Source organism: Cyprinus carpio, chromosome A7 (genome assembly GCF_018340385.1).
Source record: "Cyprinus carpio isolate SPL01 chromosome A7, ASM1834038v1, whole genome shotgun sequence".
NCBI lineage: Eukaryota > Metazoa > Chordata > Actinopteri > Cypriniformes > Cyprinidae > Cyprinus > Cyprinus carpio.
The window spans coordinates 25,682,496-25,698,136 of NC_056578.1; the positions used below are offsets into that span (position 1 = coordinate 25,682,496).

Genomic DNA, 15,641 nt, shown 5'->3' on the forward strand with positions numbered 1-15,641 from the left:
AACACATTGCCCACAGGATGCAATCAGCACTTTTAATTTGGGAGGGCAATGCTGAATGCCTATGGGAAGTGCATACTGCTGCTATGCTGCTGCCTAATAATGTGCATAGAGACAGAGACAGACAGAGGATACAGTGGACTCATTGTCGTACTAGGAAGAGGATGGAAATTAAGAGTAAAACACAGAGACAAGTAGAAATAGAAGCACAATGAAATTAGGTCCTAGGGTGAGGAGTGAAAGAGAAAGCCTTGACGCAACATTAAATATCCACACTGTGTCTCTTGCATAATTAATAGATGAAGGAGATTTTGAACAGAGGGCCGTCTGTGAGAAAGCGGCCAGGCATCATATCAGATATAAATAAGCAGTGCCAAAGGCAAGAGTGTAGATTAGAACACTCAAGCATTCACTGAAATCTCAGCTGTCCTCTACTGAATGCTGCTCGTGTGCTAAAAACGGATCTATAGAGGTACAGCAATTCACAGACAAATTAAAAATATTTTGAATTGTTTAAATATATAAATGAATAATAAATACTTATATTAAATTAAATTATGAATATTTATAATATTATAATTTAACACAGATAATCTAAATAATGCATTATTAATTATTACATAACATTTAGAGATCACAAATCAAATAAGCAATTTTGTGACCATGCAAACTTGAAAAATCATATTTCCCTTTTCCATGTTCTTTTTGTTCCACTTTAGTTGTTATGCGAATAACATTTTGTTAAATCAGAAAAATATTGTCTTTTTTATTATCATTTTTTTAATATAAAATGACAAAAATTATAAATATGTACTCTATTGAAAATATGCACAAAATATTTAAATTTATCTGAAAAAAGTATAGAAACAATCATTCAGAAATAGCTAGTAAATTAAAAAATGTATTACAAAGAAACAGAAAGTAACACAAGGGTCTTTAACTGGGGGTCCGCAGGGACACTGCAGGTCGTCCGCCAATTAATGTCTGATCACAAAATTTTTATTACAACAACTAAAACATGGGTAAAAAACAACAAAATCCATTTTAAATATAAGCACCTTGAAACAAAAGCAAGAGCACCTTCAGTTGATACTGTAATGATATGACAGGGGTGGTCAAAGTCCTGGAGGGCTGGTGTCCTGCAGAGCTTAGCTCCAACCCTAATTAAACAAACCTGAATCAGCTAATCAAGGTCTTACTAGGCATACTAACTTCCAGGCAGGTGTGTTGAGGCAAGATGGAGCTAAACTCTGCAGGACACCGGCCCTCCAGGACCAAGTTTGGACACCCCTGTGACATGATATTATTTGTGAAACAGATTTAGCAAATGCTCCATTGTGTTTTTGAGTTTGAGGAAATGTTCCTGTTTACAGCGTGTTTTTGCAGCGGTGAGAGATGTAGCCAGTCAGACATGTTAGTTGATCTCTTGAATACAGTGGCCAATCAAAGGTGTTTAAGTTAGAATCCACTCACTGCTCACAATACTGGAGATTTTGTTCATTTTTGTTATTCATCTTGTGAATCCTCTCTCATTAACAAACAATGACACAATGTAAGTAGGAGATTCATTATGCAGTGTAGACAAATTAATTGATTTTAATGGAACATTGTGAGATTGCGGACTGAGATGAGTGACAGCTTTTTAGTGATTGTAAAGTCAGCAGTCTTTCGTATATATCTATAATCCATTAAGTATTGTTTGTTCATGTTGCTAAGAGGACCAACAACCAATCACATGCTGCAAAGTTTTGGAAGTGACTTCTACATATAACTGTGTGATTCACTCTGAAACTGCAATGGACATAGTAATACTAGCATGACACGAAAATATAGTATGTCAAAAAAAAAAAAAAAAAAAAAAAAAAATCCATATCAATATAGATTTTAAATTCCATTCCAATTATTTGTAAAAAAAAAAAAAATGCCTTGTAAATAATCTTAAATGATTCACTGTACATTGCTATTCTTGTTATGGTGGATATGTTGCTTACACATTACATCTGAGCTTTATTAGAAAGCCCTCACTAATTTCAGATACTCTGTGATTTGATTCTGCCCATCTGACAGTACAATTAAAATGCCAATTTTTTAATAAACTTGTAGCTGAAGTTCAGGTTAATGGAAATGCCCATATGACTAGTAAAATTTAAATGTATGACTCTGCAAATCCATTAAAATATTATACAACAACTGCAAACAACTAATGAACTGTAATTTATATCTCAACATGTTTTTTTTTTTTTTTTTATGATGCATAAATCTCAATAAATATATATAAATATATATAAATATATATATATATATATATATATATATATATATATATATATATATATATATATATATATATATATATATATATATATATATATATATATAAAAAAAAATATGTATTACAGGCAGTGATGCATGTGCAACAATGAAAATGTGCTCAGTTCAGATCTACCATCTTAACATAATATGCATATAATATAATTTATTCTTAATCATAATATTGGTTAGTTTCTATTAATATTGAAGTCTGTATGCTTAATATATGTTTTTTTTTCTCTAATAATTTCTATCTGATGTGAAACAAAGCAACCTGATGCAGTGAAATTAATATTATATGTTTGTCTTTAGAGAATCGCACAAACACGCACACGTTACACAAATGATTTTTAGAGTTAAAGTAGCACACACTTCTGCATACCACTGCTTTCCTGTACAATCATTTTAAAATAAAATTCAAAACATTCAAACATTTTAGTAAAGCTAAACATATGTGGGCCACACACATTTGGATCCCACATACTTTTTATGACTTTCCATACATATGTTTGTACTACTAGTCAAATATTTCATTGTATAGCCTAAGTAATTCAACAACTGCGAATATGTTAAGCTTCAACAGTTTTTGAAGGCTCTTGGCTGCATTTCATGGCTTTTGTTCAGAGCTAATTTACAATCTGCAGTAAATCAGGCCAATTAGGCCTACTGAAACAGCAACGACTACACCATCTTATATTGGAGCATTGAATAATAGTGTGTGTGTATCTATCATTCAGCTCACGTTTAGGATGAGGCAGATAGGTCTGAGTGATGTGAGGTTAGCTTCACCTCCATGCTTTCCCTTATCATGAGAGACAGATAATGTCAGTGTCCACCTCAGTGCTGATTACCCTGTCATATGGCATCAGTGTCACTCTCTAAGCCAACACAATACCCCCCCTGGGCCCATTAGTGCTGGCCTGGGCTATTTATGGGCTCTCCTCATCACCCAACTGCAAAAACACTCTCTCCTCTCTCTCTCATTGCTTGTTGTCTATTTCCATCCCTGTTGTCCTCTGTGAAAGGAATAACTTTTGAAAAGCATACTGTATAAGAAAAAAAATAATAATAAATTTAAAAAAAATAATAATAATCATTTTTCTTGTCCATTATTTTAATTTTGAGCTCCAACATGATCACTGAATTTGCTTTTATGCTGAATACAATGAGTGGTATCATTTCCTGTGCATGTGTGGGTTTTTTGTTCCTGTGTCCTTTCATACATATTCAGAGGTAACAGACTAAAACCAATGCAGTATTCCTGTACTAGAACAAAGTGTAAGCATTCCTTGATTGACAGAGAGTTAAACGCTATTAGATGAATTCATTTTAACCTTGAACACAAAAAAGTGTACCATTTTCTCTCAAGGTTAAAATATTATTACAAGTATAAACTGTAAATGCTGTATATCAAAGCTCCAGGAAAACAAGATATGTGTGCTTAAAAATAAATAAATAAATAAATAAATGCAAGGACGTTGATAGATATCTATTTTCTATTGCATTTTCATTTCTTTTCATGAGCAGTTGAATATGACTATGGTAGAATAAGGGGCAGAGTCAGTGGAGTGGAGTAGGATCATTTTGTAAGCTTGGTAATTCACATGTTATGTATGACACTGATGTCCAGGCAGCAAGAGAGGTGGTTTCAAAGAAATCATGCTGAAACCAGTACTACAGTAGCACATCCACAGCAAGAATTGCGTACATCTTATTCACTAAGGCCATTTCAATTGAAAATTCATTTCACTCACACCTGTTGCAAAAGCTCTGTGGATATAAAAGTCAGTAATATAAATCTAAAAGTAAGTGGAGAGAGACAAGCAGGCTTTACATGCAAAAATAAGTCCAGCTCGTTGTAGTTGTAATGGTTTGTTTCGCAATATACAGTACTACGAAACAAGAGGAAATGAAAAGAGATATTTCCACAGACAAATAATTATGATAACAGAACACACACACACATACACACACACACACACACACACACACACACACACATTCACGCATTTGTTACAATAAGGGCTATTTCTACCTGATTGACTTGACCCAGACCCAGAGGTGTTGAGTCCGTATAAGCTGTGAATGCTCTGCATATTCAAGCCATTTGAGAGAACGAGTTCACAGACTGGCTAATTAATATTAACATTATTATAAATGCCCTTGTCTAGCATCTTGCGTTTTTGGTGTGTGTGTGTGTGTGTGTGTGTGTGTGTGTGTGTGTGTGTGTGTGTGTGTGTGTGTGTGTGTGTCTGTGTGTTTGTGTGTGTGTGTGTGTGTGTGTGTAGGCATGTGGGAAGGTGCTGACACCTAAATGGATATTCCTGGCAACAGTCCTACTTTTACTGTAAATCAACACCTGCCATGCTGTTTCTTATTTGTCATCTCTAACAACTTAGATAGCATAATTGGTTAGAGAAGTCACCGGTCGCCACTGGTGAAACCTAATGTAGTGAATCTAATTTAGTCATATTAGATGTATATTAGCAATTTGAGCTCAGAGAAATACACATAAGGTTTCAAAGTAGAAGCAGTACACATTTCTGCTGACTACTACCTCCCAATTTTTCTGAAGTTAGCTGGACATGGTTTGGCTGCAGTGGGTTACTCCCTGACCCTCAAACCCAGCTGAGGCCATGGGCAAACCTCAGCGTGGAGTCTGACCAGCAGATGTGCTTCCACAGCGGCCCAGCTGCACACCATGTTAAAGGCCCAACACCCCCTCCATCTGCCACTGCCACACACCTGATTACATGCTCAAGTATATAACCATAAACACTTGGAATCTACCAGAGAAATATGCACCATGTTTCAACCACTAATGAGGCTGAGAAAGTCTTTCTAGATGGTTACTGGCCTTTACCTTTTATACCAAAATGAGCCTAGCAACAAACATAGGCTATCTGTCATGACTTGTTCAACAAAGCAGAACTCTGCCTATGGCTCTGACAATTTCATGTGAAAGTAGTCTCTAAAGTTAAGATGTGATACTGATTGTAAAGCATATACTGTGTAATTCGATTACAACTCAAGCTGCCCTACACTGTTGAAGAGAGGCTACAAAAAGTGGATGACTTTATCTGTAGAATGTTTAAACTATCACAGCAGGACAAACGTGGATTCAGTTTTAATAAAATAAGCCCTTGACAGGTTGCTCTGTACATATTTGATGGCAAACCTTTTCATACAGTAGTTGTTTGGTCAACAGTAAGTAAGCACACTCTTTACGATCACTTTACTTCAAAGTTCAACTAATGCTACAGCTATATTTCTTGGAGAGATTTTAGCATATCTAGAAACTTTTGAGCCAGACATAATGTCTGCTTGCTGCCGGGTTGGCAGCTGAGGACGTCTGCTCTGAAAGGCACTAATTTGTCAGATGCAGTGTGAAAATAATTCAAAATGTATATGTTTAAATCATAAGCTCCACCCATTAAAATCTGCACTTTTAATGGAGTGAATGAGGCCAATCTGTAATCATTAAAATGTTCACTTTGATTTTAGTGTATAAAAAACAAAAACAAAACATGATTTTATTTATTTTTTTATTATAAACTTCACATTTCTGCTTTTAAATTGTATTTTAAAAAAAAATACTTCCATTGCAAGTTCCTCAATGTAAACTTGAAATTTGTTTTGAACCTATAATATTTCCCTAAAACCGCTACTAACCAGTAGTGCACTTTAGTTGGTTATATTTATTTTTACTATTATTATAAAACGAAACACCTATGATTTTTGACTTTTAGATAAATGTAAAATAAACCCATTCAAAATTATTCCAATAAGTGTGCAGACTTTAAATGTACATGGGCTGATAGCTTAAAATGTGTGAGCGGTATGCTGGATATGTGTTATCTATTTCCGTAAATATGTCTCAGAAAATAGCTTCCAAATCATTGTCAAAAATCCCCCTGACAAGTCCTTATTTATTTTTTACCTGCCAGGAATATGGTGTGCATAATCAGAAATGTTATTAGAAGAACAGACCCCTCGCCTGTTAGCCCTGTTACCGGAGCTCGCAATAACTCTGAAAATGCAAATGAACTCTGGGTAATCTATTAACGTCACTTCAATTTTATATCAGCACTCCAATTTAGCAGATCCTGACACATTCCTGCGCACAGTGTCTCCGTACATGGGTTAATTTTGCCAGGAGAGAGCGGGCACACAGCAAGCAGGGCGGATGAGCCATATGCCATCTGTCTCTTCCTGACTTTATTACCCGACTCTATAATGAAGCCCCCGTCGCCCTGGCCTCACAGACGCTCGACTTTCAGATGACAAAAAACAACTTTCCCTGCTTTATTTTTCCTTGTAGCAATTATTGTCATTCACACCTTCTTCCGTGGAAGGGAGGCGGTATGGACGACTCAATGTTAATTACCCCAATAGTCACTTCAAGTAGACTTGCTAATTTCAACAATGTAACAATCCTCTTGTCAGCAGCAGAAGGCAGGGAGCTTTGTAATGCCAGCACATGGTTTGAAGACCTGATGGGGGAATTAAACTGCTTGTATTGGCCTTAGAGTCAAAGATCCCATTAGTGAAAAAAACAGACCCTGTAATCCAATGAGATTTATCCAGTCCATGCAAATGAGTTATCATTGCCCACTGTGGACAGACTGACGTGAGGAAATAACACTTTTAAATTATTTAAAGTGAAATTGAATTATGAGATAATCTCATGAATATACATACAACATTCTAGGGGGAAAACTTGCATCCATGAGCTTTCATTAAATGTTTAAAGTTGAGAAGGTGAAGGATTTGTCTCGCCTCACATATCCTTTCAAATCATTTATTCTTTGGTCTCTCATGGCTTTGGTGATCTAAGAATTTTTTTTATTTTTTGTGGGATGCATTTCTTGGTTTTTACAGTACACCAATTCAGAATTCAGTCATTACACAAATAAAAACAAAGTCAACAAGCAACAGCTTGCGCAACTACCACACATTACCATCGGTTTGTCTTTCTCTTCAAATGGGTTTATTATTATTATTATTATTATTATTATTATTATTATTATTATTATTATAAAATCCCTATTACATACTAATTCTAACACTTAAATGTGTAACTATTACTATTACTATTTACTTGTGTAAATGATCACAGTGCCACACACTAGCGTATGTGTCAAACTCGATGTCAGGCAGAAGAGAAACTGAGAAAACACAGCTGGAATCGTTCTATTGATACTGTGGAAAATAAGTATTGAGTACTGAAACCAAATATTCAGAATTGATATTTCTCGAAATATCAACATTTTTGAGAACGCTATACCATAGACACAGTTATATCCAAATACTTCAATAGTGAGTTTAATACATGTTTCTGGTTAAAAATGCCTAGTGTTGATCAAAGTAATAAACTAGTAGTTCAAGTTTGTATACCTGTACTAACTACAATTCCATCATCGACAACCTACCGTAAGCTACAACACAAACAAATGAATGCCAATTGGTTTGGTTTAAGAACTTCAAGAACCCAAACAAACTTCACAACTTCCTCACAAAACTTATTGGCAGGCCATTATTAGAAAACAAAACATGCAACATCAGCATGAGAGGTAAACTTCTGTGATTTGTGTACATGAGACAGAAAATAAAAGAGCCTTCCTTGTTTGTCTGTTTGTTGTTGTTTTTTTCTCTCCCAGCCAAAGAGCTTTTGATTCTCTCTATGAGTGTCTCCCACAACATAAATACTTTATAAGACCAAAACAAGTCATTGAGAATGCCTTTCAAGCAAACAAGAGAACATCAACTAATGTTTAATTAATCAGCATTGACAAAAGGAGAGAACAATTGTGAAAGAAGTCAACTTCAGGCATCTTTTGCCGTATTCTCCTTCCTGCCCTCCTCCACCACTGCGCTCTTTACCCCCACCGTCTGCTGCATCCTACACTTCACTGTCAAACCCCTCGGAAAACTACACTGAGGATTTCAATTGAGTGCATTAGCCTGAAAGCAGTAGAGAATGAAAGACTCTCACGTACAGCTCCAATTCTCTATGTTGTAAGTGCACAGAAAATTTGACACTGAGGAGAAAATGCCCATATGAAGAATCCAAGGTTTTAAAGGAAACAAGGAAGCTTTGTGTTACACATGAATAGGTTATAATGTACCTGGAGAAGAGCACCATTCTCCCGGCCGCATTCTACACTTCAAAAGTGAGCCTTGGATCAGAAGTTGAAAAACACTTGAAGCACAGGGCAGATTTAATGCTGTTTTACCGCTCAAATTGACATCAATCATTTTATTAATTGCACTTCCTGTAAACTCAGAGTACTCTTATCTTTAATCTATATTAATGAATATAGTTATCCTCTCTGCATTACATTATTTAATGTATTTTATAAACCATCAACCACAAAAACAAAACAAGTCATGAGTTTAGACGTCTTATACAGCTATTCCCCAGCACAAGAGTTGAAAAATACACAACAGATTCCTGTAAACTTTCCAGAAAAAAAGGGGTTTTCACTGCAAAACACTACATTGCAGCACAACAGAGCTTTCATGATGTCATGAGGGTTATCTCTTATCAAATTTTCAGAGATTCCTTTCACCAACTAACTCATAACCAAGATCCATCTCAAGGTATGGCTCGGGTTGGTACAGAGAAATCTCAAGCAGGCTTTGTCATCTAACTATGAGTTCTGATTAAAGCAAGTCTTAGGGTAAGGAGACATTAATTAGAAATCATTACTACAAATGCTTGTGAACTTGTGAATACATTATGTGGCATGAAAAACAAAAGTATTATTATTTATTATTATTATTTTGTAATATATTTTTTGTTGTTTGTTTGTTTTTTTAATCTCAATATTACTATGTGCACCAGAGAAATTCCTTTTATCTCCTATTTCTCTTTGTCTATTTTTAGATCTCTATTACTTGTATATGTTGTCAAAGCTTTTGTCTGCCTCATTTCATTGTGAGATAACGGGCCTTGTGTCATTGTTCAGCTGAAAAAAAAACAGAGATGATGAAGATGGAGAAAGGAGATCACTCACCCACTTGGGACATCTCTGGCACTGAACCTTTGTAAGGCCCCTCAATGAACTGTGGGGGGTTGTCATTGATGTCTTGCACTTTGATGATGAACTCTGACGGTGGTTCCAGAGGTTTGTCGGTGTCTCTGTCGATGACCTGTGCCGTGAGCGTGTACTCAGCCTTCTCCTCCCTGTCTAGCCTTTTCATGGCGTGAATGTCCCCCGTCCTCTCGTTGATTGCGAAGATGGTGCCCGCCCCTTCCCCTGCCAGTACATACTTGATGTTCTTATTCCCCATGTCCAAATCTGTATGGAGCTAAAAAGAGAAACAGAGGAGGGGGATTGAGGCTACTTCCAGTTGCAGCTAATACCACTCGAGCATGACCAGATCAATGCCATCCACACCGGATTGAGCTGCAATCAATCACGCAAAAGAATTAAAGCCCACCGTCAAGTGCAGAGCTGCATGGTTTCTTTGAAATTCTAGTGTTTTACTGTAATGGCTGAATTGTTCAATCTCACAAAAAAAATAAAAATAAAAATAAAAAAAATGAAAAGGGCAGGCTAACTTCTGGATTTCCAGGTGATGCTTTGGTTGTGTATCCCATCTATCTGTCGTTCAACTCTTCATACATCACTAGAAGAGGGTGGAGGTCAAAGCGTTTTGCTCACACCTGCCTCAGGGCCCTGTCACCAACTTGAAACCAGTCACCAGGCCACAGTTCCAGAACGAGAATGTGATGTGGCACACATGGGTCAAATGAAAACACCATAGACATGTTTGGCGAGATCTTTATTTTGTTTGTTTTACTTAGAAACAGTAACATGGAAGGTGCACATTCCATGGTGACTGCTGGTAATGTGAAACATTCAATATAGTGTTAAAGTCAAGAAATGTGTGAATAGTAACATGTGTTTCGTTTCTGTGTCTTACCGGTTCCTGGAAAGCCCAAAAAGAGCGGCCCGCGGACAGGAAACCAGTTTATGGCATTCTGAAGGGGAGGAGTTACACAATTAAGGATGTGTGGATTAAAATGTCTTGTATATGTATACTTTGATGAATTATTAGGGAGGGAAGCCTTTGGTTAAAGGAGAACTTCATTATGGGTGTGACTAGTGAGGTTGAAAGTCTATGTGAAGTGTGAAATGTACCGTTTAACAAATGGAGTGTTATGATTGGTCCGTTTGAATACTAGGTGAGGGGGCCAAGGGTATAAAAGAGTAGTGGAAATGTCTGAATGGAGGACGGGTGTTTGTTGGAACAGTAGCCAACTATTTAGTTTTTTTCTTTAGTTTTCTGTTATGTCCTGAGTTGTACTTTAAATAAGTTTTCTTTTGTTTTGTTTTTTCCCTGGGTTCAACTTGCCCATTTATTTGATAGTTTGCTTTGGTTTTTGCTATGTATGTTTGAAACTTGTGGATCCCAAGAATAAAAAAAGGACTTTCCATGGACTTTTCCTGGAGTTTTGCCACTTCTTTTGCTGTCAGTTAGCCATTGCATCGACCATCTTACCACAGAGAAGACAATTGGATTGTGTGTGAAAAATAAATAAAGGAAAGACTATCCTTGATTGCTTCTCAGAGGGAAAATGCACAGAAAGTTGGAAGAATGAACAAATTGGAACAATAGTTTTATAAAGTGAATCATTATTCAGCTACTGATCACAAAATATTAAGAAGAACAACTGTTTTGAAAACTGATAAGAAATGTTTCTTGAGAACCACATCAGCATATTAGAATGATCTCTCAAATATCATTACTATTATCATCATTATATGTAAGAATAAGAATGGCTTCAGAATAACATGAGGTTGTTATTTTTTTTTGTTGTTGTTTTTTTTTTTTTTTTTTTGCTGACATAACTTTTGCATTTTAAAATAACTGAAATTACATTTTTAGACTTTTCTTCCTCACATAACTCCCATCAGTTCTGTAGCTACATCATGTACAGAAACTTCAGTTCCATTTCTTGAGGCGGTAATATATACAGCCTGGCGCAAGGTGGAAGTACACTTGAGACTGCAGTAACAAGGACAGCATGAGCTTTGAAATGCAGACTTAAGAAAAAAAAATGCAATTGCTTAATAACTATGGTTTTATGCATATGTTGTCTCAGCGGTACCGTTTCCAGACACTGACAAAGAACACACACTTAAATTGTCACACCTTGCACTTTTGTTCTCCTAATTGTCCTATCATTCCACATGAAAGATCCATCTCATTAACACATCAGCTTCACAACAGTCTTTGCTCTACAAAAATCCCTAAATGAGCCAAAATTAATGATGTGCTTTTTCTGATGGAAAACTCTTCATGTAATCGAGAAAATAAATTATATATTATTAAGGATTCCTACAATATATAAACAAAATGTCACAGCTGCACAGCTTCACTTCCTCCATTTGTTCATCCCTATGCCCTATGTGTACAGACAACTTTTCAGGCTTGCGCTCACACCATTCTCATTCTGACGAGTGATCGCTTAATCTCAGTGTGCAAACAAACGACTGAAGGTACGGCTGCGGAGAGGAGGCAGTCTGTCATTATCCCGGTTGCCAGGGCAACTCCAGTGCTCCAACATCTGACAGCATCCGCATTTTCCCCAACTCTCTTAACACACATATAATGGAAACAGGTCAGATAGTTGTCAATTTTTTTTTTTTAGACTTTTGTTTCAATACTCTAATATAAACGATGAAAAAAGTCACTTTGCATGATCACTCCACTAAAGGTAAAACAAAAAGGAGAAAGGAGGTCAAAGAAAACAACAAAATCATAATATTAAGTTGGACTCATAATAAATTTGATTGAAAACACTGAGTACAAGACATTGAGAAATACAGAGCTGAAGAATAACTGCAACAGAAATGTAAAATCCCGGGCAGTCTTAAATCTGCCAGCACACTGATGTGGATTAGCATTCAGAGCTGCCTGACTGGAGCTGAACAGGAACAACAGTGGGTTTTTAGACCCGTCTCTCTCTGTTCCACTGCTGTGAAGTACAGCTTTTATTGTCTATTCAGGAGAAAATATGTCAGTGGCTGCTAGAGATGAACCTTTATAGTAGCCGGAGGAACAATCAGCGGCACCGTAATGAGGACCCCTCCATCCCTCTCTGCCTGCCGACTGCACACTAAAGTGCAGTGTTAAGCCCGGCACTGCAAATTAATGATTTGCAACCCAAGCCTCAACCCAAGACCATCTCAACGGTCAATTAGGCATTGTTCAAGTGTAGGGCTCTGCTTTGCACTAAGTGAACTGTGGATTAAACCATGTGCTATGGTAGGTCTTCAAGGATCACCACAGTTATATATATATTAGATATTATAAGATAAATATTACATGCTACGTGATAAGCTTACTTGCAGTACCCACTGATAATTGTTTTATTAAATGGGCTGTCACCTTTACTCTCTTACTAATAAATATTGTTTACATGTTGCCTCTAAGAGATTCTACCAAACACAATGTGCAGCAGAATTTATATATGCGATCAAATGAGTGTATTTAAAAGTAATGATTGCTATTTTAACAGCTCCCCCTACATATGATACTGTATGTATTCAAAAAAATGGGATCCCTATCCTTAAAGAACATAATAAATGCCCTAATGCAAAACAACGGTGCATGTAAACGTGATGCATGCTTGACTAATGAATACCACACAGTGCTTTGAATGGAATGGCTTTCTCAGTAACCTTCCCAGGTACGTGATTAGCCTTCCTGTGCTCCTGATTTATTCCTACTGTGCTGAGAAGGAACCAAACAGAGCAATTGTTATTGCTATACAAAGCAAATGTAATCAAATGAAAAACAGATAGATTTTCACGAAGCAGATCCAACTACAGACCCAGATAGAAAAAAAAAAAAAAAAAAAAAAAAAAAAAAAAAAAAATCCTTGTTACAAAAGAGCTTTATCTGTGTCCAGATAATACAGATTGAGAATCTAATTCCATATTTTAGCTTAGTCTGTTTTTACCCGCTGCTTTGTTTTCTGAGTGGCTGAATGGACTGTGGACTGCTACAGGATATGATTACCAATTCTTCTGTTAAACATGCATTGATTTCACACAAGTAACACAATCAGAAGCAACACATCAGGTCTGGCCCAGGACTGGTCCTGTTTAAGACTGGCTGTGACTCTGAACTTCTGGTGTGCAAAAACTAATCTGATATACAAAGATCTGCCAACCCAAAAACCACTAACAATGGAACAACAACAACTACTACTACTACTACTACTACTAATAATAATAATAAAAGTGCACATTCTAACAGGAGAATTGGTAATATGTATCTTGTTGAAGTACACAGAAAAACAAAGGTGAACAACAATGTTGTTAATCTTTATCACATTGAACTGAAAACGACATGCGACTATGTCATGTTCATTTTTATTTTCAAGTGGTTGCCTAAGGCCATGAAGGTGCTACAGTGCTATTAGACATGCAGATATCTCATCCATCTCTCCTTGGCAGAGACCAATGGACTGATAGGAGCTGCAATTATCATGTTCTTTTCTTTGAAGTGTCTATTGGCTGTCCCCACAAAAGGCTTCAGGGACAGAGGGGGGTTCAGTGCTCAGGCAGCACTATCTATGCTCGCTGTCTGTTCTAATGTGGAGTTACAGAGAACTCTGTTTTAACATGTCACATCATGGCAGAGTAGACGTGGCAACAAGCAGTTCCTTTGTCTCACAGACTGAAGACTGCATGGAAACCGAATGTGTGTGTGTGTGTGTGTCTGTTGTAAGCACACGTGCTTGTAAGTGACTATGTGGCTACGAAGTCTCGAGTTTAGAAAACCAGCTGGCAAGAGACAAGGGGTAGTGTTTCATGCACAGCAATACAAAGGGTGAGCATCCTTTCTTGTTTCACCCCTTAAGGTGTACTGTACATTTCATGAAAGCCACACTGAGTGATGAAAGCATCTTACAAATTTCACAGCTCCCAAAACATCATTGTTTTTCTGCACTGTTTTAGCACCTGTATTTCTAGCATTTCTTTTTTGGTGTGTGCCAAGGGCAAAATGAGCAGTTTACCCAGCAAATAAATTCCCACAGCAGATATTTATTTTACTTTCATCTTTTCTCTTTGGGAAGATAAATGTAGAGGTCTTCCCTGTCTTTTGAATTACTTTTGAACTCATCATTATTTTCTGTTTTTAAAGTCTGTTAAAAAAAAAAAAAAAAAAAAAAAAAAAAAAACTTTGAAAATCGGTATGACCTCAAGAATGTACTAAATCCAAGCAAAAATGAAGAGATTTAACATCTGAAGAGGTTTAACATCTACATCATTTGTGAAAGGGACAACTCCCAAACATAACAAGTGAAGCTCACAGAAGTTCAGCTGCACCTGACAAAATAAAATGCTTGTTGATGAAAAAAAAAAAAAAAAGTGAAAGTGACGTGACATACAGCTAAGTATGGTGACCCATACTCAGAATTCGTGCTCTGCATTCAACCCATCCAAACTGCACACACACAGCAGTGAACAAACCCACCATGAACAAACATCCGGAGCAGTGGGCATTCATTTATGCTGCGGCGCCTGGGGAGCAGTTGGGGGTTCGGTGCTTTGCTCAAGGGCACTTCAGTCGTGGTATTGCCGGCCCGAGACTCAAACCCACAAGCTTAGGGTTAGGAGTCAAACTCTCTAACCATTAGGCCACAACTACCCCCATGGAGATATGGAAAGATGGAGAGAAGACAAAAAAAAAAAAAAAAACATAAAAATGGACCCTCCAAAATGAACACAGTTAAATTACGCATCCATTATTCTATGTCTAAAATGGCCGTCAGTAGTGTCAACAGAAATTTCACGCTCCACTGCAGACACATCAGCTGACAGTGGCTTTTCCCCCTTACCTGCAATTTACATCAGAGCATTGGCATAGTGAGATTAGCGGCTCTGGTGAATGGGCTGCTCTGACTGAACACTCTAACAATGTGTCATGCACTCACCACTGTGAGGAGAATTCACTGCCATCGTGCTTTTAGGCCCAGCACCATGAGCACAAGTCAGGCTGACGATTAAGACTCCGGATGTTGGGAAAAAACATGGATTTGCGTTTTTTGCTGTTTCTTCTGAAAATGTAGGCTATATACAAATTCATGAAGAAAAGTTCCTGTTATGAATTTGACTGTGAAATAATTTAAAACTTATTTTCATTGGCTTTTCTTACATATCTTCGCTTCCAAGTGGTATGGGCTATCAGCACAGTTGTGCTGCATTCTGAATTAAATAGATAATTCCCTTTCAATTATACAATTTAATTCCTGAATTTGAAATGGATTTGAATGGAGGCAGCAAACAGGATGCAGAATTGCAATTCAA

The 15,641-nt window shown here is 36.9% G+C and overlaps 1 protein-coding gene across 3 annotated transcripts in view; it reads right to left on the minus strand.

The window, feature by feature from the left end:
- Nucleotides 1-15,641, minus strand: part of LOC109108582 (cadherin-8-like) — a 128,532-nt gene that overhangs the window by 56,854 nt on the left and 56,037 nt on the right. For all 3 annotated transcript variants that reach the window (XM_042760596.1, XM_042760595.1, XM_042760594.1), the window contains one exon: nt 9,327-9,621. In XM_042760596.1, the coding sequence (XP_042616530.1) occupies nt 9,327-9,621 (295 nt within the window). The remainder of the gene's footprint in view (nt 1-9,326; nt 9,622-15,641) is intronic.